The sequence below is a fragment of the Nicotiana sylvestris genome, chromosome 9 (assembly GCF_000393655.2).
Source record: "Nicotiana sylvestris chromosome 9, ASM39365v2, whole genome shotgun sequence".
NCBI lineage: Eukaryota > Viridiplantae > Streptophyta > Magnoliopsida > Solanales > Solanaceae > Nicotiana > Nicotiana sylvestris.
In genome coordinates, this window is record NC_091065.1 from 162,973,645 (window position 1) to 163,000,247 (window position 26,603).

The 26,603-nt window shown below is 39.5% G+C and overlaps 1 protein-coding gene across 1 annotated transcript; it reads left to right on the forward strand.

The window, feature by feature from the left end:
- Positions 1-1,597: 1,597 nt before the first annotated feature.
- Positions 1,598-24,917, forward strand: LOC138878532 (uncharacterized). The gene is made up of 2 exons (XM_070158219.1): positions 1,598-1,822; positions 24,792-24,917. The coding sequence occupies exons 1-2, from the start codon at positions 1,598-1,600 to the stop codon at positions 24,915-24,917; spliced, it is 351 nt and encodes a 116-aa protein (XP_070014320.1).
- The last annotated feature ends 1,686 nt before the right edge of the window (positions 24,918-26,603 follow it).

Sequence of the window (26,603 nt, forward strand, 5' to 3'; positions counted from 1 at the left end):
GACCCATCAAAGATCAAAGCTATCCAAGAATTTCCACCCCCAAGGAACAAAACTGAGGTAATGAGTTTATTAGGGAGGTTGAATTACATCAACAGGTTTATTGCTCAGCTTACGACAACTTGTGAGCCTATTTTTAAACTGTTAAGAAGGATACTACGGTCAAATGGACAGATGAGTGTCAAGAAGCATTAGATAAGATAAAGGGGTACTTGTCAAACCCACCTGTGTTGGTGCCACCAGAACCGGGGAGACCTTTGATTCTGTATTTGACGGTCCTAAACAATTCATTTGGTTGTGTGTTGGGTCAGCATGACATCACCGACAGGAAGGAGCAGGCCATCTATTATCTCAGCAAGAAGTTCACATCTTACGAGATTAAGTACACTCACCTTGAGAGGACATGTTGCACCCTAACTTGGGTAGCATAGAAGTTGAAGCACTATTTGTCATCTCACACTACGTACCTCATCTCTCATTTGGATTCGTTAAAGTATATCTTTCAGAAACCTATGCCTATAGGGAGGCTCGCAAAGTGGCAGATCTTGCTCACTGAATTTGACATCGTCTATGTGACTAGGACTGCAATGAAAGTAGCAAGCATTGGCCAATCATTTGGCTGAGAACCCAGTGGATGAAGAATATGAGCCTTTGAAGACTTACTTCCCTGATGAAGAGGTAATGCATATTGATAAGTTGGAACCAGTTGAAAAGCCAGGATGGAAACTTTTCTTTGATGGGGCTGCTAACATGAAAGGCATTGGGATAGGAGCGGTACTTATTTCTGAAATAGGGCATCACTACCTTATTACGGCTCAGCTTCGTTTCTGTTGTACTAACAACATGGATGAGTACGAGGCATGCATTCTGGGTTTGAGGTTAGCTATAGATATGGGTGTCCAGGAAGTCTTGGTCATGGGCGACTCGGACCTTCTGGTACACCAGATTTAAGGAGAATGGGAAACTCGGGATTTGAAGCTCATATCGTACCAACAATGTTTGCATGATCTTTGTCAACAGTTTCAATCAATAGAGTTCAAGCATATTCCAAGGATTCATAATGATTGTTGATGCTTTGGCTACTCTGGCATCGATGTTACATCACCCAGATAAGGCTTACATAGACCCGTTGCAGATTCAAGTCCACGATCAGCATGCTTACTGTAATATGGTAGAGGAATAACTTGATGGTGAGCCTTGGTTTCACGATATCAAGGAATACATAAGGATGGAGGTGTATCCAGTACAAGCCACAGGTGATCAAAAGAGAACAATTAGGCAGTTGGCAAGTGGTTTTTTCTTTAGCGGAGGGGTTTTGTACAAAAGGACTCCAGATCTTAGACTACTGAGATGCATAGATGCTAGGCAGGCCATAGCTATTATGACCGAAGTACATTCTAGAGTCTATGAACCGCACATGAGTGGGTACGTGCTGGCAAAGAAGATTCTCCGAGCAGGTTACTATTGGCTCACTATGGAACGAGATTGTATTAGTTTCGTGCGTAAATGTCATCAATGCCAAGTGCATGGAGATTTGATTCATTCTCCACCATCTGAATTACACACGATGTCTGCACCGTGGCCTTTTGTTGCGTGGGACATGGATGTCATTGGGCCAATTGAGTTATCGACATCAAATGGGCACAAGTTCATTCTGATGGCCATAGACTATATCACCAAGTGGGGAGAGGCTAAAACATTCAAGTCAGTAACCAAGAAGGCAGTGGTTGATTTTGTGCACTCAAATATCATTTGCCGGTTTGGGATACCAAAGGTGGTCATTACAGACAATGAGGCTAATCTCAATAGTCATCTGATGAAAGAGGTATGTCAGAAGTTCAAGATTACACATCGCAATTCTACCCCGTACCACCCTAAGGCAAATGGAGTAGTTGAGGCGGCCAACAAGAATATAAAGAAGATACTTCGAAAAATGGTGGAGGGTTCTACGCAGTGGCATGAAAAGCTACCATTTGCATTATTGGGTTATCGCACTACTATTTGTACTTTAGTAGGGGCAACTCCTTATGTGTTGGTATATGGTACTGAAGCAGTGATACCCGCGGAAGTTGAAATCCCATCCCTTCGGATTGTCGCTGAGGCCGAGATTGATGATGACGAGTGGGTCAAAACCCGCATAGAGCAATTGAGTTTGATCGATGAGAAAAGGTTAGCAGCAGTGTGTCTTGGCCAGTTGTATCAACAGAGAATGGCAAGAGCTTATAATAAGAAGGTGCGTCCACAGAATTTTGAAGTGGGTCAGCTAGTTTTGAGACGTATCCTTCCACATCAAGCGGAAGCGAAAGGCAAGTTCGCCCCAAATTGGTAGGGGCCGTTCATCGTGACAAGAGTGTTGTCCAATGGTGGTTTGTATTTAACGGATATAGAAGGCAAATGTGTAGAAATAGCCATCAATTCTGATGCAGTCAAAAGATACTATGTATGATTTCTTGGGTTAAATTGGGTTTATTTGTACTTGGCATATTTTGGAGATTGGAACGACGAAGGTATTTTGTTCGGCTATCTAAATACTTTATCCTTTGTTACCCCTTTTGAGCCTTGTTTATTTTCTTTCATATCCCTCTTTTGGAATCAGTAGCAAATATCAGAAACACAAGCATGAAAGATAAGTAAAGAAAAAAAAAAGAAAAAAAAATGAAAAGAGAGAGGAAAAAGAATGAAAAAAAAGAAGAAAAGAAAAAAGAGAAAAAAAAACAACAAGAAAACAAAACTACAAAAAGAAAAAGGAAGAGAAAAGGAAAGAAAAGAAAAATCACAACAACGAAGCAATTTCTATGACATGAACTACGTTCGACCTGATTCCTTTTAAGGATACGTAGGCATCCTCACGGTTCGGTCCCATCAAAATAAAATTCCAAAAGTCCCCAAGCAAAGAAACTGGGGCAGAAGTTGTGGTTGTTGCAAGAAATCTGATTCCAAAAGTTGTAATTTTGAACCCACTTGAATTGTTTTGAGCCTTTGATACCCTTTCTTTCTAACCCTATCCAAAAACCCACATTACAGTCCAAAGAAAGACCTTCCGATCAGTGTTTGAGAGATGCCAAGTCGAGTAAGTAGAGGTGATTCGTATCAGAGGCAGCACTCTAGTCCAGGCAGGAAAAATAATAAAAATGAGAGAGTCTTTTTGGTGAAAACCCACACGGGCACCGTAAGGCGATAGGAGCTGAGAGAAATAATAAAAATGAGAGAGTCTTATTGGTGAAAACCCCCACGGGCACCTTGAGGCGAAAGTGAGTTGAGACATGAACAAATGAGAGAGGCTTGTTGGTGAAAACCCTTCAGGGCACCGCAGGCCGAACAAGGTGAAGGTTTTGGTGAAGAAGTCAGGTTATGAAAATTCCGGGGCAACAAAGTATGGCAATTGAAAGTTGATTGGTTGGACAGATTGGGCCGATTAATCCGAAATGTATGTCATGATCATTGGTGCCAGCTGCTCCACTCAGATAAGTCTCTTTTTTTTCCCTTCAGATGGTCTTCCCGTTTTGGATTTTGTTTATCCTTAACTCTGAAAGTCATTGCATTTCATTTCTTTTGGGTTTATTTCTCAAAGATGTTCCCAATGTCAGTTTTGTTTAAGCAAATAAGAAGGAATTTCAAAGCCTACTACCAACTTTTAGAGTTACACAAGGCGCAGGGCAGCCAAGGCATTGCTAGAGGTAGTATGATGTGAAATGGGATACAAAGTGCTAGTGAAAGTTCCATCGGCAGAATGATTCAGTAATTTCATGGGAGATCCAGAAGTTCAGTAAAAGGGGTCAGAGGTGAAACAACGGTTCGGGTATAGAACACTCGGGTCATCTAAGGTCACGTGGGTTGAAAATCAGTCAGAAAGCCAAGCAGTTCTTGGCCAGTCCAGGGGAAGTCAGTCAAAACGAAGCACGACAACAGGGAGGCCACTTTCAGCAAGAATGTCATCAGCTAACCACCACATTTTAAACTGACAAGATTTTTCTTTGATTGAAACAGGGGCAGAAAGTTTCGTTGTTTCGGGGAAACCCTCTGTAAAGAAAGGCGAGAACCAAACAGGTTTGACTGTAAACTCTTAGGTCCCGCCTGGATAATGGGATTTAATTCGAAGTTCTCAGGACCCTCCTGAAATTGGGACTTAGTTTAAAGTTCAAAACAATCATGAGTAGTAAAATCTAGCATAAATGTACCCCAAGCAATATAAGATGGTTTCAAAGTTTGCATGTTTAAGATAGGATTCAATTAGGAGTTTTCAGGCCCCTCCTGAATAATGGGACCTAGCCTTAGGATTTCCATCAGATAACAAGATGTAGTGTAAGTTCGGTTGTAGGGTAATATAATTTAGCCGTAAAACAGTCACTTTTAAGATAAAACTTAATTGTTGATTCTCAGGACCCTCCTGGATAATGGGATGTAGTTTTAATACTTTCTTAGATAAACAAGATGCAGCGGAAGTAATACCTTTAGAAGATATAATTTAGATTTAATACTATCGTTTAACTGGGAGCTGTCAGGACCCTCCTGGATAACGAAACCTAGCTTTCAAATTCTTAGTAATATTTGGTAATATGACTCAATTTAACACTCACATATGTGCCCAGCTGCCAAACTGGGGAAAAAGTTTTCTTTGTTTTTGTCTATTTTGTGGAAATCAGGCGCCCACCTGGAGAACAAGGGAATACATTTCAAGTTTAGCAATCAGGCGCCCACCTGGAGAACAAGGGAAAACATTTCAAGTTCAGCAATCAGGCGCCCACCTGGAGAACAAGGGAATACATTTCAAGTCCAACAATCAGGCGCCCACCTGGATAACAAGGGAATATATTTCAAGTTCAGCAATCAGGCTCCCACCTGGAGAACAAGGGAATACATTTCAAGTTTAGTAATCATGCGCCCACGTGGAGAACAAGGGAATACATTTCAAGTTCAGCAATCAGGCGCCCACCTGGAAAACAAGGAAATACATTTCAATTTCATCAATCAGGCACCCACCTGGAGAACAAGGGAATACATTTCAAGTTCAGCAATTAGGCGCCCACCTAGAGAACAAGGGAATACATTTTAAGTTCAACAATCAGGCGCCCACCTGGAGAATAAGGGAATACATTTCAAGTTCAGCAATCAGGTGCCCACCTGGAGAACAAGGGAATACATTCAAGTTTCAGCAATCAGGCATCCACCTGGAGAAAGGGAAGACAACTCAGATTACAATTCAAGGCGGCAACAAGGGGATTCCACCGGGAGAATATAAGTCAACAAGGCAACAAGAACCACAAGAGCAAATTTGAAGATATAGATAGGATTTTGTAATGCATAGATCATAGTGTAGGCTAGCTTCTTTTTATTTTATCATGGTGTAATAAGGGGTTCAGTAAGCAGTAGTAGCAGCAGCAGCAACAGTGAAATCACAGCTTCATGGTAGTCCCAGCTACTAGACATTCCCGAACTACACTAACCTGATTCCTTTATAGCCAAGGATATGTAGGCAACCTCAGAAGCAGGGTGCGGTCAAATCTTTCAAAAATGCTTCCCACGGAGTATTCAAATGGGCAAAAATCGCTCGTATCCGCTCACTTTATCTTTGCACGAAAACTCTTCGTGTTTCCGAGCAAAGAGGGGCAGCTGTGAGCACGTGATTTTTGCCATATGTGAATTACTCCCATAAACTCAAGAAATAAATTTTCCCATTATTTGAAAATTTTGTAGATTTTTCATAGGATTTTTGTTAATTGTTTGCATTTGTCCGTGCGCGTTTATTTTATTTATATCATGGAAAAACACAAAAAAAAATACTTTTCATTTGTATTTAGGATTTATTTTATATTTTTAGGGTTAACGGGTAAATTAGCCGCATTATAAAATAAAATCACAAAAATAACTCACTTTGCATTTTAACCTTTTAATCTTAAACTTTGCAGTTCACCTTTTAATTTGGGAATTAATTATGAGTTGTAAATACTTTGTTGGATAATTAATATTATTTAGTATATTAATGTAGTTTTAAGAATTAGTTTAGGATTTTATTTTAATTTTGAAAAAAGGAAGGGAAAAATTGAAATTGAAGCAAGGGGGCTGATCTTAGGCCAATTCTGCAAGGCGCAAGTGCATTTTCCTTCCCAAACCCGTTTGACCCAGCCCAATCCCACGCCCCAACCCGATCTAGACCATCCCCCAGTTAAACGACCCCGTTTGGATAAAAATCATCAGAGCCGTTGATTCTCACTTAATCCAATGGCCCCAACCCAATCCCCTTCTCACATAAGACGGTCTAAATGACATTATTCCAAACCTAAGACCCCTGTTATATTGTCCACTTGTTACATCATCTGCCACCACCAATCGCCGCCGTAAATCGCCCCACGGCGGCGGCGAGTCTCTAAACCGCCCCAAATTTATACCAAGCAACAACTGAACTGTGCTAAATCATATCCCTACCCCCGTTTCCCAAAACACTCAATAGAATCCCTCAAATTTCAAATCTAAAATAGCTGGAATTGTCAAGCTTTCATTTCTTCAATTCTTTTCGTTGATTTTGGCATGCTTTGAGTCAAAATTAAGATTAGTTAATGGCTTTTGTCAAGAGCCGTTGATTAATGTGACTTTAGACTCATCTCGGATTTGTCGAGGTCCGGTCAAATTGCCTTCAACTGGGCAGAGTGCTTTCGAGTTCGATTCTTCGTCTTCAAAAATGGTATTTTCCTTCACTTAGTTGCTGATGTTCATCTTTTCTTACATCTCATCCTCGTCTGTCTAGCCCTTTACTTTTTCTATTTTTTGTTTCGTTTTCTATGCTTGCATGGTTGGTTCCAGGTGTGTGAAGTCAGTAATAGCTTCGGAGGCTGAATTTGAAAACACATTTCATTTTGTTTGGGACCCAAATTTCACGAGTCTTTGAGACTCTGCGGGTTGGCTTGTGAAACTTTGGATTTCAACGACAAAAGAACGTTCTTAAAATTAAAAGGCCCAAGAGGGATTTAATTTCGGTCTATAGACCCATTATCCTGGGTCAGTTAACCTGGTTAGGTCCTTCGGGTAATAAACAGGGTTAAGTGGGGTAATTTGGGTAGTTTGAATAGGGAATCTTTGTATAACTGAAAGAGAAGCTTCTATGAAGCTAGGTGGGGGTTTAAATTGAATTTCAGCTTTTTTAACTAAGGATTGGTTAGTAAAAACAAAAATTTCAAAAGGACTAAAATGCAAATTTAATCCCTCTATCTTGCCTTATTCCCTTGCCTATAAAGGCATCTTTCCTTGCCTTTCAAGGGGGGGTTGGAGACTGAAAATATTAAAAAAGGGAAAAACTTCAGAAAAATACAAAAATGGCAGAAATTTTTACTGTTTTATTGAATTTTAGCAATTTTGATTTCTTTTCAACTTCTGAAACTATTTTTACTCATCCGAGTGGGAAATGGACTCAACTTGGTCGTCAAAAGTTGGGTCTAAAGTTTTTGTTGGGCTGTTGTTTGGTTTGAATTTGTTATATTGAGTTGTTATACATCCTTTCTGGGTTTGGAGTTATTTTGTTGGCTGTTTTGGTGCTGGTTCTTGTTGCTGCTCCTGTTGATTCTTCATTTCTTATCTTTGTTCACTTCCAGGTATACATTTCTGCACTCCATTTGAATGTAAAGCTTGATTTGGGAATCAAAATGAAATCTGGAGCTTTGAGTTGGATTAATAATATAGCATACTTGTTTACTTTGTTTTGTTTAGAAATTCCACTTACTGCCTTTCAAACTATGAACAATGTGATCAATGATTTAACCTCTGAATGTCATACGACATGGTAGCTTAGTCTAATGTCCATCTCAGTATAGTTCTTTATATATAGTCATTTTTACTATTCGTTTGTTTTAAGGTCAGTAGTTGGACTGGTTTAGATGCAGTAGACCGAAGATTGTTTATTTTAGACTGTTAGATCTGATTGAAGTTGGTTTTTATGTTTAGCTTATGTCTTCTTCCAGAGTCTGAGTTTGTATCACATTTTCTTGTGCATTGTTTTTTAGAATTCAAGCAAGGCGTTTGTGTTCTCGAAGAACTGTGATTCAAACCATGAATTTACGGTTCGATGAGTCCCAAATTTGGTAAACTACCATCAGGACTCAAGTTTCATGTAATATGTTGATGATGTAGTTTGTTCAAAGTGGGACTTGAAGTTTTATTTTTCCATTTGGTCCAATATGATTGTTGCATTTTTATGGCACAAATGGGTTTAGCAATGCATGAAAATACTACTAGAAGTTGAGTTCTGCATTTTTCTTTCACATCTCAGGCTAGTAATTTAGATATCATGTGAATACTGTTAATTGAAGCTTGATAATTGGGTCATTCAAATTGAGTAACTTAGTTAATCGCTGAAGCTGCATGACTTTATCATTGTTAGAATAAGCTGTGGATGCCAACTTAGCATGTAACAAAGAGTAACCTTGGACTCATATTCATCTCATAACTGCTTGTAAACAGGTGCGAATTCGAGATAGTAATATGGATGCATGTTAGCTCGTGTATGTCTATTTTTATGGAATTCCTTAAAGGAATTGGGCTTGGTTCGGACCATATGGTTCAGTTTGCTCGAAAAGGGCCCTCATATCTGTACTGTTTTTCCCCTTACTCCAAATGTTTCAAGTGGCTGGGCCTGTAGTCAGCCCAAAACCATCTCAGGCGATTTAAATGCTTGTTCTATCCCATTTGGATTTTATGGCTGGTAAAAGTAATCCGAACTTCAATTTTAGGGTAGGTTTAACGTCTTGGCCTGAGTTAATTAATTACTGTCCCTCAATGGGTTTGTGGTGTAATATCAACCAATATGTAGCCCTCACATGTTTTAATTAGACAATAAGATAAATATTCGTAGAGAAACCTTTAGGGCCATTTAAAATACTATCGTGGTTGTGGACACGTTCGCGTGACATGACTACAATTCCTAAGAATAAAACCGGAGTATGCGTTCGCGCAACTTTGGCCAAATTTTTCTTAATAATAGTAAAATGTTATTAATTGTGGACACGTTCGTGTGACATGATTTTTGACGCGCCAAACAAATGGGTACACGTACGCGTGACCCGTTTCAAGATAATTTCCTAATTAAAAGTGGCTAATGCACATAGGTTCTAAAATCAGTAATTAAGCAATCTAGTTGAGACAAGAATAATCCAAGCTATCGTGCTAGAACCACGGAACTCGGGAATGCCAAACACCTTCTCCCAGGTTAACAGAATTCCTTACCCAGATTTCTGTGTTCGCAGACCGTAAATAGAGTCAAACTTCCTCGATTTAAAATTTTAAACCGGTGACTTGGGACACCATAAATTATCCCAAGTGGCGACTCTGATTTTAATAAATAATCTCATTTCGATTGTCACTTAAATTAGAAAAACTCCCTTATACCCGCCCCCAGATGTCAAAAAGGAGGTGTGACAAGCTTGCACAGTCGCTCATTCTTCATTATTGGAGCGTATCTGTGATCGGCAGTAGGATGATCCCCATTTGTGTATCCTTAGAGACACGGTGCAGTGCGGAGGTTCCAAGTAGGCTGCCTTAGGTGATGATGGAGTTTTGAGATTGTAGGGTCGAGTTTGTGTGCCTAATGTGGATGGGCTTCGAGAGTGGATCTTAGAGGAGGCCCATAGCTCCCTGTACTCTATTCATCCGGGCACCATAAAGATGTATCAGGATTTGTGGCAGCATTATTGGCGGGGGAAAATGAAGAAGGATATCATAGCATATGTGGATCGGTGTTTGAATTGTCAGCAGGTTAAGTATGAACATCAGAGGCCTGATGGTTTGTTTTAGATGATTGAGCTTCCTGAGTGGGAGTGGGAGCGGATCACTATGGATTTCGTTGTTGGACTCCCGCAGACTCGGAGGAAGTTCGACATAGTATGGGTCATTGTTGATAGGCTGACCAAGTTAGCGCATTTCATTCCTGTGGCAGTCTCCTATTCTTCTGAGAGGTTAGCTGAGATCTATATCCAAGAGATTGTTCACCTTCATGGCGTGCCTGTGTCTATCATTTCGGACCGAGGTATGCAGTTTACCTTACATTTCTGGAGAGTAGTTCAGCGAGAGTTGGGCATGCGGGTTGAGTTGAGCACAATATTTCATCCTCAGACGGACGGACAGTCTAAGTGGACTATTTAGATTTCGGAGGATATGCTTCGAGCTTGTGTCAGAGACTTTGGGGGTTCATGGGATCAGTTCTTGCCTTTAGCAGAGTTTGCCTACAACAACAGCTACCAGTCGAGTTTCTAGATGGCTCCTTATGAGGATTTATATGGTAGGCGGTGTCGATCTCCGGTTGGATGGTTTGAGCAGGGAGAGGCTCAGTTGTTGAGTATGGATCTGGTTCAGGAGGCCTTGTACAAGGTCAGGATTATTCAAGATAGGCTTCGTACAGCTCAGTCCAGGCAAAAGAGTTATGCAGACCGCAGGGTTCGAGATGTGGATTTTATGGTTGGTGAGCGGGTACTGCTCCGAGTGTCGCCTATGAAGGGAGTGATAAGATTTGGGAAGAAGGGCAAGCTTAGCCCTAGGTTCATTGGCCCGTTTGAGATTCTTGATCGAGTGGGAGAGGTGGCTTATACAATTATTTTCTGAAATTGTTTAAAGAAATTTGAAATGAAATTTTCTTAGAACATGGTGGTATCGGGCCCGTATTTTGGTTCCGACGCCCGGTACAAGTCTTATATATGATTTAAGACATTTCTGTGGAAGTTGGTAAAAAACGGATGTCATATGATGTGATACGGATTTAAATCGCAAAATTTATGTTTAAAGAAGTTATGAGAAAATTTCATTGATCTCGAGATTTAATTTGATGTTAATGATGTTATTTTGATGATTTGATTACACGAAGAAATCCGTAGGATGTTTTTGAGGTTTTGTGTGCGCTTGGTTTGGAGTTCCGAGGGCTCAGGTGAGTTTCGGGTAGGTTTCGGGGTGTCTTAGGCTTAAAAACTAAGCTGTTGCAGGCTCAGAGAGGTGGAGGACCTCTGAACATGCTAGTGCGGTCCGCACGATATGGGCTGCTGCCGCGGAGAGGCCTGTGCGGCTGCACTAGTTTTGGTGCGGTCCGCGGTGAAGAATAATTCACTGGTCCGACTTCGGAAGCCCATATATTTTGATCTACATGGAATTTTGAGATGATAACAAAATAAAAGTTGTAGCCCTACGTGTCTTGTTTCTAGAAAGTAAAGAAATCATAATTCGGACATCTGTAGAGAAAGTTATGGCCAAAATACTAAGACCTGTCACTGCAGAACACAGGAAGCCTGTGCGGCCGCAGTTGATTTTGTGCGGTCCGCACAGGGCATCTGAGGGCAGTATATTTAGACGGGATTTTCAGTTATTTTTCATTTGTTAAGACCCAAAAAACACAAGAGGCGATTTTTCAAACAATCTGTCTTTTCCAAATCAATTGTAAGCCATTTTAACTAGTTTTTTTCAATCATTAACATTTTTTAACATGATTTCAACTTCAAATCAATGATTTTCATGGGGGAAATTGGGTGTTTTGGGTAGAACCTAGGTTTTTCAAAAATTGGGGATTTGGACCTCGATTTGAGGTCCGATTTCAAAACAAATTACATATTTGAGCTCGTGGGGGAATGGGTAATCGGGTTTTGGTTCGAACCTCGGGTTTTGACCACGTGGGCCTGGGGGAAATTTTGACTTTTTGGGTAAAACTGTGGAAAACTCATTTTCATGCATTCAAATTGATTTATTTAGTGTTTATTGATGTAATTAAGTAACTTGTGACTAGATACGAGCGAATTGGTGGTGGAATCAAGGAGTAAAGCTATAATTGAATCGTGAATTGTGTTTGTGGCATCGAGGTAAGTGTTTGGTCTAACCTCAGCTTGAGGGATTAGGAGTTGTGTCTTATTTGCTATTTGCTTCTTGTTGAGTACTACGTATAGGCATGATAACGAGAATCTATACGTTGGTGTCAAGCATGACCGTGAGTCTTATATTGTGATTTTCATGATTTCGTTGTATTATTCATGCCTTGGTGATATTTCTAATTGTTGTATAAAGTTTGTGGAAAGAATTATGACCTATGAAAATTGAGGAGTATTGGCTCAAGTTGTATACCGAAATTGTGAAAGTATAAATGATAATTGAACTTTTAGAGCATTGGCTCGAGTTGTGAAATGAGTTGTGAAAGTATAAGTGATAATTGAAACTATAGAGCATTGACTCGAGTTGTGAAGTGAATTGTGAAGTAAGAGTAAGAAAGAGAAGAGATCATTATGTTTCCTCTTTGTCGGGCTATTGTTGAATTGTGGTTCCCTTGCATTGTGTTCTTAATTGATATTACAGATGCTTAGGATTGATGATTCCTTGTGTTGGGTAGGGATTATGGGTATAGCTGAGGTAGTTAGGTGTCAGAATGAGGTTGGTTATAGCTGATGTAGTTAGGTGTGGTGACGAGTTTGTTTATAGCTGAGGTGGTTAGATGTTGTAACGAGTTTGGTTATAGCTGAGGTAGTTAGGTGTGGTATCAAGTTTGGTTATAGCTATTTTTCCCTTGCCGGGACGTGATTGCTTATGCTATCGAATCCCTTGCCGGGATAGTGTAGACCTTATTAATCTCTTGTCGGGACTCTTGTTATAATTGTAAATATTATATATGGATCGGGTTTCACGCCGCAACAATATTATAAATGGATCGGGTTGCACGCCGCAACAATATTATATATGGATCGAGTTGCACACCGCAACAATATTATATGTGGATCGGATTGCACGCCGCAACAATATTATATGTGGATCGGGTTGCACACCGCAACAACATTATATATGGATCGGGTTGCACGTCGCAACAATATTATATTTGGATCGGGTTGCATGCCACAATAATATTATATGTGGATCGGGTTGCATGCCACAACAATATTATATGTGGATCGGGTTGCACGCTGCAACAAAAATATAATGAAATGGAAACGGGTGGTACGCCTACCACAAGATATAATAAAATGGGAGCGGTTGGTATGCCTACCACAAGACAAGTGAAATGGGAGCGGGTGGCACGACTGCTATGAGATATGAAAAGAAAGTGAAATTTGCCTTTGTTCCCTTTTTCTTGTTAGTGAGTAGTTTTGATTCCTTAATAAATCTCTTGATATTCTGTTTTACCTGCTATTCCCTGAATCATGTTTCCCTCTCCCAACATTACTTGTTTATTTCTGTATTTCTTTTCCGATGTATATAATTGAACTACACTGGTTTATTTGGTAGTCTGGTCCTAGCCTCGTCACTACTTCACCGAGGTTAGGCTAGGCACTTACCAGCACATGGGTTCAGTTGTGTTGATACTACATTCTGCCCTATTTTGTGCAGACCCAGTGTTGTGGACTTCGAACCGCAGTAAGATTGCTGATTCTTGATCATCAGGCGACCCGAGGTAGTCCTGTAGGCTTCCGCAGGCCTTGGCGTCTGCTTCTATCTACTTTTCTGTTTCTTACATGTATTTCCAGAAACAGTGTTATAATTAATTCTTTCAAACCTTTATTTGTAGTATTCTTAGACAGTCTGTGAAACTATGACACCAGTTCTGGGTAATCGAGACTCAAACAGTTGTAATAGATATTCATGTTCAGATGGCTTATTATTTTTTTCCGCTTATGTTATACTCCGTTGGTTAAATGTTATTTCTTCGTAATTGTTAAAGAGAATAAAATTGGTAAAAAGGTAGATGGTTTAATAATTGGCTTGCCTAGCTCATATTAGTAGGCTCCATCACGACTCCCGAGGTTGGAAATCCGGGTCGTGACAACCACTGTAATGTGCTTAGGCAAGCCTATAGGGCGATTAAAATTCTGCAGCTATAAAACTATGCTTTGTTATTTAAGACTGCTCGTATTCAACAGGTATAACATTAGTAGACAAGCTTATAGGTCTTTGACACTTGGTCCTAATTCATGCCGTATAATCCCTGCTCACCTAGATATCATGTTCTAGGATTTTCTCTTAAATACCTGACTGTTGTTTGAAGATGTGCATTTAGTTGTTATATTTGTAGAGGTGACTGTGAGCATGTAATTTGTTCTCTTTAAATGCAGTCCTAATTGTTCTTGATTGACGCCTAGATTTTTATCCTTTGAAACCTTGGAAAGGTCTAGAACTGTCCAAAAGTAGATGTCCTAAATACCTCCACAACCACGAGGAAGGGACGGACGCATAGGACATTTTCAAGGTTTCTAGAGCGCTTTAGGCTATGACTAAGGGGAGGGAATTGGGTAGTAAGGATATGATGACTACGCACTAATGTCACGTGTAGCCCCTCATTGAGGAGTGTTTACCGGGCATTGTGTGGGGTGATCCTGTAGGCTAACCAACCTAGGACCCCTCTTTCCCAATTCCTAATGTTTAAACTTTACTTTTCTCGATGTAACAGTTTGTTCAAGTCTTTTCCTTTGCCTCATTACTTGAGCCATACAACGTCCAAAATATGTCTTTATTTGCAAGTATATGTTTAAACTATTTATTTGTTAAGGGGCTAATTCATATGTATAATTCGGTCGGGACCCACCGTTGTGGACCGAGAGGGGTGCCTAACACCTTGCCCTCAAGGTTATTTCGAGCCCTTACCCTAAATCTCTGGCAATACAAACTAGTCTAAGAGTTAATCACTCTAGGTGCCCTAATGCACCATAATCCGTTAGGTGGAGACTCTTCAAAATACCCAAATTCCTAAAAGGAAATGAGTTATTACCTCCCATGAATGTCAAAACTCGAACTTCTTTCTCTCTGCGGAGGGAAAAAAGGGGTGCGACAGTATATGTTAGTGTGTGTATATATAACACACACACACACACACACACTTCGTTGTGCTATTTTAACTACATATATAGCATGTTATAGTATTCATTATTTGTATTACAAAAGAGTTAAATGATTACATTCATTCATTACTAATAATGCATGACATAGATTAGTCGATATAGGTTGAGACGTTTTGTTTTTACTATTATTAGATATAGGTCAAACATTTTGTTTTTTAATATTCAACGATGCATCTGATTAACTTATAAGTCGATCAATCAATTTACAAACAGATATATTTGATGATAAATTATATATACTAATTAGGATCTTCACAAGTCTATCAATCCCTAAAAGAACCCGAGGGTTGGGTTCTTTAAGGGATTGATAAACTTGTGAAGATCCTAATTAGTATATATAATTTATCATCAAATATATATGTTTATAAATTGATTCATCGACTTATAACTTACTTAGATGCATCGTTGAATATTTAAAACAAAATGTTTAACCTATCTATCTCTCTCTCTCTCTCTCATATATATATATATATATATGTATGTATGTATGTATGTATGTATGTATGTATATATATATATATGTATGTATGTATGTATGTATGTATGTATGTATAACACACGTTTCGTTGTACTACTTTAACTACATATATATGTCACGACCCGAATTTCTCACCCTCGGGAGTCGTGATGACACCTACTAGTGAAAGCTAGGCAAGGCAACCATTTGTATTATTTACTTTTTCTCATTTTAATCCTTTAACAATCAAGAACCAACATCATATAACAACGGAATTTAATAAGCGGAAGACTTAAATGTAATATTTTAATAATGATATCAACACCAATCCACAACATAAACTATCCAGAACTGGTGTCACAATTTCACAGACTGCTAGGAATATTTTAAATAAAAGTCTGAAAGATAAATACAACGTTGTCTCTGAAATACATAAAAGAAACAAAATAAAAGGATAGAAGGAGACATCAAGGCATGTGGATGCCTACAGGAGTATCCCGGGTCTCCGAATGGACTGAAGACAGCAACCCAAAGCTAAGGTCTGAAAGCTGCAGCACCGGGATCTGCACACAATGTAGAGTGTAGTATCAGCACAATCAACCCCATGTGTTGGTAAGTGCCTTACCTAACCTTGATGAAATAGTGACGAGGCTAGGACCATATTACCAAATAAACTTGTGTAGTTAAATCATATACAGCGAAATATAAAGGCAGAACTTTACAATTAAAGATATGAAGGGGAAATCATGTTGCGGGGAACAACAAGCATCAACAGAAAACCCAACAGTTAAATATAGAGAAACCATAACTCAGTTATCAAGAAAAATCAGGAAAATCAAAGACAAGTGTACGACATCACCCTTCGAGCTTTTACTCTCTTCCTCACCATAAACATCAATATAATCGGCACGACATCACCATTCGTGCTTTACACTCTCAAAATCATGCACGACATTACCCTTCGTGCTTTACACTCTTTCTCATCCAAGCAAAATCACAAAGCAATTTGGGCAAGGGAATCAATAACAACACAATAAAATCAATTAACAACAGAAAATCAGTGAATTAACGTAAAGAACACCATAACTCAATTATCAGCAAGAATCAGGAAAATCAAGGACAAGTGCACGGCATCACCCGTCGTGCTTTTACTCTTGTCCTCACCATAAGAATCAACATAATCGGCATGGCATCACCCTTCGTGCTTTTACCTCACATAATTATGGCACGGAATGATCCTTCGTGTATTATCACTCATATATAAGGCACGGAATTGTACATCGTGCGGCACGACATCACCCTTTGTGCATTAATACTCTCTCACAAATATCATACACGGCATCACCCTTCGTGCTTTATCACTCTCTCACAAATATCATGCACGGCATCACCCTTCGTGCTTTAACACTCTTCCTTACCCAAGCAAAATGACAAAGCAATAAGGGCAAGGGAATCAATAAAAACACAATAAAATTCCGGCAAGGGAACAATAGTACAACAATCATATCCCGACAGGAAAAACAATATCAAAAGCAATAACATCCCGGCGAGGGAGATAACATTAAAAGCAACAACATCCCGGCAAGGGAGACAATATCATAATCCTCTTCTCTTTTCACATTTACTTCAAACTCAATTCACAACTTGAGCCAATACTCTATAATGTTCAATTGTCAATAATACTTCCACAAATCATTTTATAATTTGAGCCAACGCTCTTCAATGTTCAATTACCAATATTACTTCCACAAGCCTTGTTCAACAAATGAAATCATCACATAAGGCATGAACAATACAAAACGGAGTCACATTAATCATAGTATAAGACTCACGGGCATGCTTGATACCAACGTATAGATACTTGTCACCATGCCTATACGTCGTACTCAACAATTAACATATAGCAAATAAGACACAACTCCTAATCCCTCAAGCTAAGGTTAGACCAAACACTTATCTCGATGCCACGAACACAATTCAAGCCTCAACTACCGCTTTACCTCCCGTTTTCACCACCAATTCGCTTGTATCTAGCCACAATTTATTTAAATATATCAATAAATGCTAAATGAATCAATTCTAATCATGAAAATAATTTTTCCAAAAAAAAACAAACCCCGAGCCCACATAGTCAAAACTCAAGCTTCGAACCAAAACTCGATTACCCATTCACCCACGAACCCAAATATATAATTTGTTTGAAATCGGACCTCAAATCGAGGTCCAAATCCCCAAAATTTGAAAAACCTAAGTTCTACCCAAAACATCCAATTTCCCCCATGAAAATCCTTGATTTTTAGTTGAAATCATGTGAAAATATGTTAAAGATTAAGGAAAACGAGTTAGAAATGACTTACAATTGATTTGGAGAAGAACTTTTCTTTAGAAAATCGCCCAAGAGAGTTTAGGTTTTGAAAAGGTTGTAAAAATGGTTGAAATCCCGTCTGAAATTTATTTTAGCAGGTATTTGATGTCGCAGTTACGACCAGGGTTCGCAATTAGAAACATGTTTTCTTTGCATTTGCGAAGCTGTTGTTGCAATTGCGATATCGCAATTGCAATAAAGTTGTCGCATTTGTGACTCATAACACATACTGAAGACTTCGCATTTGCGAAGTGTACCTCACATTTGCGAGGTAATGTTGGCCCTGGGTTCTTCGCATTTGCGAACCCTGCTTACATTGCAATTGTGATGCCTGATCTCGCAAATGCGAGATCAGAGGCATGTTACACACCTGCAACACACCAGCAATTCTCCTAAGTCCAATTTCATTCTGTGGCCTATCCAGAACTCACCCGAGCCCTCGGAGCTCCAAATCAAACATGCACACAAGTGCAAAAATATCATACGGACTTGCTCGTGCGATTAAATCATCAAAATAACATCAATAACTATGAATTTAGCATCAAAATCAAAGAAAAATCTCATGAACTCTTAAGTTCCATTTTTATCAACCGATGATCTGATTCACGTCATATCAAGTCCATTTCTAACCAAATTTTACAGGCTCAACTTAAATGCCATATAAGACATATACCGGGCTCCGAAACAAAGGTACAGGCCCGATACCTGTGAGCACGTGATTTTTGTTTACGCGACAATCACTCCAAAAGAAATAAAAATAATGGCAAATGGTCTTGCTGTACAAGTTTTGGATTTTACGTGGCATTTTTGTTAGTTATTTGTGATCTTGTTCGTTTTTATTTTTATCAAACAAAATACAAAAATGTGTCGTGTATAGTTGGACCATAATCCGGTTATTAAAAGGAAAATCACAAAATATGCATCTTTTGTCCTATTTGTTGCCTTGGTGTGATTTTACCTACTTTAAATATTTTAATATGTGTGCAATAATTACATTAAGTGTTAATTAATGGTGTTTAATTTTATTTAATTAGGTTTTGTGTTTAAAAATTAGAAAATAAAAGAAAAAGGGTGCAAATGGGTTTAAACTCGGATTGGGCCCATTTTTCTTTTTAAACCTGAGGCCCAAAAGCAGCGAGTCCAAACAGCCCATCTCCAGGCCACCAAAACGACGTAGTTTGACACCAAAACTACGTTGTTTCAATGCCAATCCATCTCGACCATCAAACCAAATTGATCCAACGGTCCAGATCACTTACCCGTTATCTGACCCAACCCGATGAAACCGGTTTTGACCCATTCCCAGCATGAGAACAAACGACACTGTTTCCCTTCAGTAGAAAGATCACAGCCATTGATCATCAGCAATCCAACGGCCAACATCCAATCACCCACCCCGTATATAAACCTTCCCCCTTTACCCCGCGCCTTAAACCCAGGACCTCCTTCGTCCTCATCCCCTTCACAGACCCAAAACCCCGGAACCCTAGAGCCGCCCCCCTTTCCCCTCACCAAAAACCCGGCGGCATGGACGCCGGTGACCCCTACCTTAACACCATAGATGCACCTCACCACCCTGAACCCAAATCCACCAACCTCTTAGTTCGAATCAGCCCCCAGGTTCTCGAATCTTCATTTGAAGATTCGAGCAGAACTCCGATCTACACTGATCTACTCCAGGTTCATACCAGACACTCCCCTGACCTCCCTCGTGACCAAACCATGCTTGGTTTGGTCCGAATCTAACCAAGGAAACACAAATCCCAAATTTGCTCCTTAAGAACCCTAGAAACCCTGGGCCCGGTCTGTGTCCGTTTGAACCAGATGATTAGGGTCTAATGGACCTTAATCGAAGTGTTCTTAGTTGAGAACACTTCGATTAAAGTCCGTTTAACCCCAAGAAAGGTCGATTCAAATCCGAGTCAGGGCTTGCTGATTTTCCAAGACTTTAAGGTATTTTTGCTTTCCCTTTTTCTTTATCAGTTCGTGTGTTTGTTATAGTTAAATGTTTGTTCATTGCCCCAAATGTTTGTTTGATTTTATTTTTGAATTTTGGTCGACTGTCCTATCCACCTTGCCCGGACCTCTGTATTTGGTCAAGTCCTTCTTCATTCACTGATAATGTGTGTGTATGTAAACTGTATAATCGACTGAATTTGAAATTGGTCGATTAATTAGTTCCCAGTGTCATTCCTATATTGACAATGCAAATCTGAATCCCCTGTTCAATACTGTTCGATTCCGATCATTGGCTATTGGTTGTCTATGTTATAACTAGTATAGTCGATTCGATATGTGTCGTCGATTGGTTTCAGCTGTTTGAACGATAACAATTTGATTTGTTTTCTGCTGAAGTCTTACTTAAATCAAATTAGGAATTTAGTATAGCTACTTATAATTGGTCTATTTGAATCAGAAAATCTAAGGATTGGTTTGTTAGCTGCAGTCTGAATTGATGGCATGTGCACTTGTGCACAGCATGTACATTAAGGCCTTTTTAGAGATTAAAATAACTTGACAGCATGTGCTGTCATGTTATATTCTTGCTGCCCATGTCTGCTTTTAGTTTAATAAGGTGATTAAAAGGGTTGTCAGGGAATCTCATGGGAAGGGTTCTACTTTTAAAAGATGAGTGGAAAAACAACAGAAAAGGGGGGGGGGGTTCTGATTGTGTTTAACAGGCTGTAAATGGCCTAATGCTAGGCTATAAATAGAGAGATCACACGGACAAAGAGGGGGGACAGACATATACAGAGAGAGATACCACAAAGACAGGCATATACAGAGATACACTGAGTGAGTAAAACACAGATAGAGAGAGAGCAAGAAATAGAAAACATACAGAAAAAATCAGAAACTGTTTCTTCCTATTGTTGTTTGGATTTCACTTATTTTCAACCTGTTTAATCGATACTGATTCTTCCAAGTCTTTAACTGAGGTTACTGGTTGTGTGTTGCATTAGTTTATTCCTGGATTTAGTCTGTCTGGAGTTCTGTTTCTACTACACTGCTTGCTGTTGTCATTTTGCTACTTTTCCATCGGCTATAGTTGCATCTTGCACTGGGATTTGTTCTGTTTGTTACCTGCTGTTACTGCTGCTGTTTGGTGTATGCTACTACTGCTCTACTGACTTTCCTGCTTCTTCAATTGTAATCACTTTCCAGGTACACACTCGAATCTCATACTGATGTAACACTAAAGGCATGAAATGAAAGATGCAAAGGAACCTGGTCATCTGCTGCACTTACAACCTTTAAATGTGTTTGGGTTTGTGTAACTTTCAGTTTGTAGCTCCATAAAAAATATACATTTGTGCAATGTGTACTTAATAGAAATTTAGTCTATTTAACACTATTTGGTTTCATTTGTTAAGTCGTCTGTATGACGAGGAGTGCGCATGTGTTTAGTACATTGGCAGTTAAATCTCAGCTTCTATCTTTATTCCTAAACATGTAAGGCAGGATGCTTTTAATTCGACAAAAGTCGCATCATAATTCTGAGTCATTTAAACTAACTCTATCAAAATTGGGTTTCGTTAGGCAGTTTATAGGACCACGTCCGAACCCCATTGGTAGTAGCTTATAGTAGTCAATGCTATTAATCTGGTTAAAAGGTCAGCTTAAATAAAAATGGGACAGACGTCTAGGGTGAGTTTAGCATGCTATTTGTCTTGTATTCAATTTCTTTTATCAAACTGAAAGCATGTCCAATAAGGTACAAAAGTTTCCCACCTCGCAGAGAATTAATCCAATAACTAATAAGAGGTCAAATTGGCCAAGCATACAATTTAATTAGCACGTATTTTCTTTCTTCATTTATTTTAGAAAAACAAAAAAAATAGAAATGTAGTCATGCTAAGATTATCCTTTTAAAAATAATGAGACGAGTCTCGCCAAATAAAAAATGCAAATTGCGGGGCCCTCAATAATTGGTCATAATAAATATTTAGAATTTGGGATGGATTGTTTAGTGAATTTCACTGCCTTCCCTAAAGATAATAACGCGTAGACTCTTTAGGTGCGACTTAATTAAATTACATTCTTAAATTCGGGTGCGCATTTATGTGACCCAAATTCAAATCTCAACGGAGTCGAAATGTGTTAACAACTACGGGTGCATTGATTGTGACGTGGTTCGAGATGCATTTTCACGACGTTGCAATTCTATAAAAATAAATGATAATAATAAAAGCGGTTTAAACTTAATAAAAGCACATAAGTCACAACATGTATTTAAATCAGATATTTAGCCATTATAACAATTTAAGCGACCGTGCTAGAACCACGGGATTCGAGAGTGCCTAACACCTTCCCTCGGGTCAACAGAATTCTTTACTTAGAATTTCTGGTTCGCAGACTTCATTTGGAAAAGTCGAAAATTTCCTCGATTTGGGATTCAAGATAAACCGGTGACTTGGGACACCAAAAGCCAAACCTTTCCCAAGTGGCGACTCTGAATTAAATAAATAATCTCATTTAGAATATTGTCACTTAAATTGGAAAAACTCCCTCGCGCATTTTTACCCTTTGGGGCGGGGCGCGCAAAAAGGTGGTGTGACAGCTCTGGCGACTCTGCTGGGGATTTGTACGAACCCAGAATCTCTGGTTCAGGGTTCAAGAATTCGAGCTTAGAATAATTGTTATATTTGGCTTTATTATCTGCTATTTATTACATGTTTTGACATAACGTGCTAAATGTTGTCTTTTACCGCTTTAATATTATCTGAACTGTATATAAACTGTGCCGAAACCCTTCTCTCTTCACCTCCGGGGATGTGCTTACTGGTTGAGACTCCCTATTCTGTTAGTGTCAATACCTGAAATAATAAAGAGGACGGACAAGTTATGAAGCCGGATGGCCTTTTGGTTCCCGGTAAGTTGCCCCCTCCTCGACTTGAGTCGTCCGCTCGGGTACACAGTCTAGAACATATACCTAGGTTATAAACCTAGTATAACGAAACCTCATGCCAGATCCCTAGTAGGAACGTTTATTTTCATCATGTTGCATTCGACCTAGGGGACTCACCACAGGGGTTGGGTCCGTCTAGGATAGGCAACCTGAAATGAAAAGACCATCATGCTGCATCCCGTTTGTTTTGCGCATCTATTTGCTTCAGATCTGCATGCTGACCGGTTTCCAAAAGCTTCAAAAAAAAAATAGCAGCGTAGGGAGATAATTACTTATTTTTGGAAAAATAAAACCAATGTCCAAGTAATGTTGAAACCTCCCCGGAATTTTCTTAAAAAAAATGAAAACAAAGTTTGTCTTTAGTTTGATTTATTCCTTTTAAGCACTTTCAAAATCCAAAATATATATATAAATAAAAAAGGGGAAAAAATTCAAAAAACAATTATGGTTTCATTTGTAGTATCTCTTTAAAAGATTTTCGAAATTTCAAAAAAAAAATGAAAAAAGAAGTTTAAATGTATAAATATTTCCTTAGTCTCTTTTCAAAAAAAAAATATAAAATAAAAAATATATATATAAAATTCCAGAAAAATAGTTATTCCTCTTTTATTTAAAAGATTTTATTTGTTTCCCCTATTTCTGATCCAACCGAACTACGTCGGTTCGATTCTCACCGGATGTGAGATACGTAGGCAACCCCCATGGGGTTTAACCCCACCTTTTGCTAAGATAGCGGAAACCAATAAAACAAAAAAAATGACAAAATGTCGCCACTTTTATAAAGAGTCGGGTGAGGCCGTTTTTTGTAAAAACAAACAGCCGAATGTTCCCAAGAGGGACGCCGGAAGGCTGACATTGCATAAACGGCCATTTTCGGTCATCATTTTTGATCGGTTGGTCCTCGCAGCCTTAAAATCTTTATTCTCGAAGTACTAAAAGGCCGCATTTTGGAAATCGAGTTCGTCGTTTTGAAAAAATAATAATAATAATAAATAATAAATAATAAATCTTGAAAAAATCTAGATAGTTTTATTTTGAGTCTAATAAAAGTCTTTTCATTAGCATAATCACCCTAATAAATGTGCAGGATGAGCACGATACAAAACGAACCCTTTTCAATAATGACCAAGATCCCTTTTGAGTTGCGATTATGGTGGAACGACTTAGGCAAGGAGGGGCAAGACAAAGTAAGGAAATATCTGAAAGATCTCCCGGATTTACTAGACATTCAGCCTCGGGGTGATATTATCAGATCATTGGTCACTTGCTGGGATTCAGCGCACAATGTATTTCATTTCTCAGACTTTGAGCTCACCCCGACGTTGGAAGAAATAGCGGGATACATTGGAGGTGATGAAGCTTCGTTAAGGTTCAAATACTTGATTGCACCTAGAGCCGTCACGGTACACCGGTTTCTGGATTTCTTAAAAATACCCCAAACATTTCACCATCCAGATCTTGCCAAAGGTTTCTGCAGTCTCCACCTCATGTATGCTAGATACGGCCACGAGAGCGGGTTCAATAAGACGGATTTCAAACTATGTAGTAGAGGCAACCGACAAAAGTGGGACGAACACAGGTTGTTAGCTTTTATGACAGCCTTTTTGGGTCTTATAGTATTCCCAAGGAAAGACGGAAACATCGATCTAAAAGTAACTGGGGTCGTCAGTACTTTGCTCCCCCAAGATAAAAGTACTCTGGCACCTATGATTATGGCTGACATTTTTCGGGCTCTCACTGCTTGCCGAGCCAGGGCCGACTTTTTCGAAGGATGTAACCTACTGTTGCAAATGTGGATGACCAATCATTTATGCCACCGCTCCCCGCTTTTGGGTTACGGTTCGCCCGAAAAAACTTGTATTGGAGAATTCTACACAAGAATCGAAAGGTTCAGTCTACCCAAGGGAGTCACAACATGGACCTCATTTCTCCGAACTCTCACTGCTAACCAAATCCAGTGGACGCTCGGATGGTTACCCGTTGAGGAAATCTTATTTATGCCGGCAACCAGGCCCCACTTTCTGTTAATGGGACTTAAAAGCATCCAACCCTATGCACCGTATCGGGTTTTGAGGCAACTTGGGAGGTATCAAATAGTACCAAAAGATGAAGATCTGAGTACTCAAGTGATTGAAATTAGCCCGGACGGTCATTTCCCCGAAGAGGAAGTTCGCCAAATCTGGAGTGAGTGCCAACATCTGACAGCAAACACTTGTGTGATGGATACAGCAAAAGGGGAAGTTGCCCCAGGTTATCATGCTTGGTTCAGAGGTAACCTGTCCTACGAGAAACCAGCTAAGAGACTTCATCTCAAAGATTTCGTTGAGTCGTCCCAAGGGCAATGGAACTGGTTAGCAAAAGAAAAGGGGTATCGGGCAGAGATCGGTGATTTGAAGCTACAAATTGACAGTCTGAAATTCAATAACAGCATACAAATCGCTGCGGATCGAAGCAAAAGGAATAGATTGATCCAAGAGAATGAAGAACTTAAGGCCCAAATCCAGGAATTGAGATTGGCTCTTGATGAACAGCCCAGAAGTCGATCAGACAAGCAGTTGATAAAAGGTTTGAAAAGAGAAGTCAGGGAATGGCGAGATGGTTTAGAAGAGTCTAAAAATGTCATGGCATAACTCAAAGCATAGTAGGGTACAAGAACATATAAGCATCGTCGATACTTGAACCAACTGAAACGTGACCACGAGAAAACTGTCGCCAAAATGAAGAGAGAGATGGCTACACTTGAGGTTAAAGCAGCTAAACGGGCAGAGGATTTCCAATTTGAAATCAGATACTGTTACGACCTGTTAGCCCAAATGAAGTTAGAAGTACGGCAACTGAAGAATCAGCATATACAGGATGTTCAAGTATTCAAGATGTGCAGCGATCAGATAAAACGCCTGCTCATAGAGAAGAAGCAAACCAGAGATAAGATCAGGACCATTGCCCACGCCATCATCAGACAGTGTCTGCGGTGTGAGAACATGACCAGCATTACCGTTCTCTCGGCAGTGATGGGTTATGTCAAGCAGACCATGCATGAGCTGGAACAACTTGTAAGGGATCTTACACCTAGGACCGCGGCAAGGCCGAACGATGCCTCGCGGGCACCAATTTTCAAAACCTTAATGTATTCATAAGTCGAGTTTGTATCTTAGCATCAGGGTGCATTAGTCTGTTTGAGTCTAGGTTTATTTTTCAAGTGGTGTTTTCTTTTCAAGAATGTTTGTTTGTAACAGATCATTTCAGTAATAAAATGTGTGTTTCTTTTACGCTCATTTGTTTTTGAAATACGTAATGATCTGATTCACGTGGCATCGTGATACGTAGGCAATCCTCATCGGATCCGGACGCATTTTAACCACAAAAATCGAAAACAGTAACAAAAGGAGAAAGAAAGAAAGAAAAACATAATAAAAATAATAAAAAGAAAAAAGAAAAAAAGGGGAATCCTAAAAGGAAGCTGGAATGACGCATGCTTTCGTCGCAAACATGTAGGAATCCACTTAACTGTATAGGTGCATCATGCCCCAACGTGAGATTGTCTATCTGTTATTTGTTTCGAATTAACCATTCGTTTGTCATTGAGTTCCTCCAGGCTTTTGGAAAAGGCGGTTGGTTTGGTGAAAGTCTGGCCTCGCACTCATACTTCACGAGGTCGAAAGGGAGTGTTCAATTACCTGTTATTAAGTCAGGAGGCGGTGCTCACACTTATTTCACAAGGTCAAAAGGAAGCATAGAAATGTCTGCAGAAATTCCTTTACCAACAGTTCCTGTTTCCGAGGAGAGTTCGATCTCGACCGTCCTCACGCCCGAGTCCGCAACTGCGGATGAAAATAGAATCCTACGGCTCCGAATGTTGGAAATTTTGGACGACTGGAATAACGGAAAAGAGCCACCAAGTGTCGTCCCTGGATTCCCTGAGTTATTCTCCAGGACAAGCGGGACTTCTAATGTCCCCATAAGCTATCCTGCTACCCCGTTCGGATACCCAGCCATTTCGGCCTTCTCTGCTGGATCGCCCTCTGATTCTAATCCCCGGAT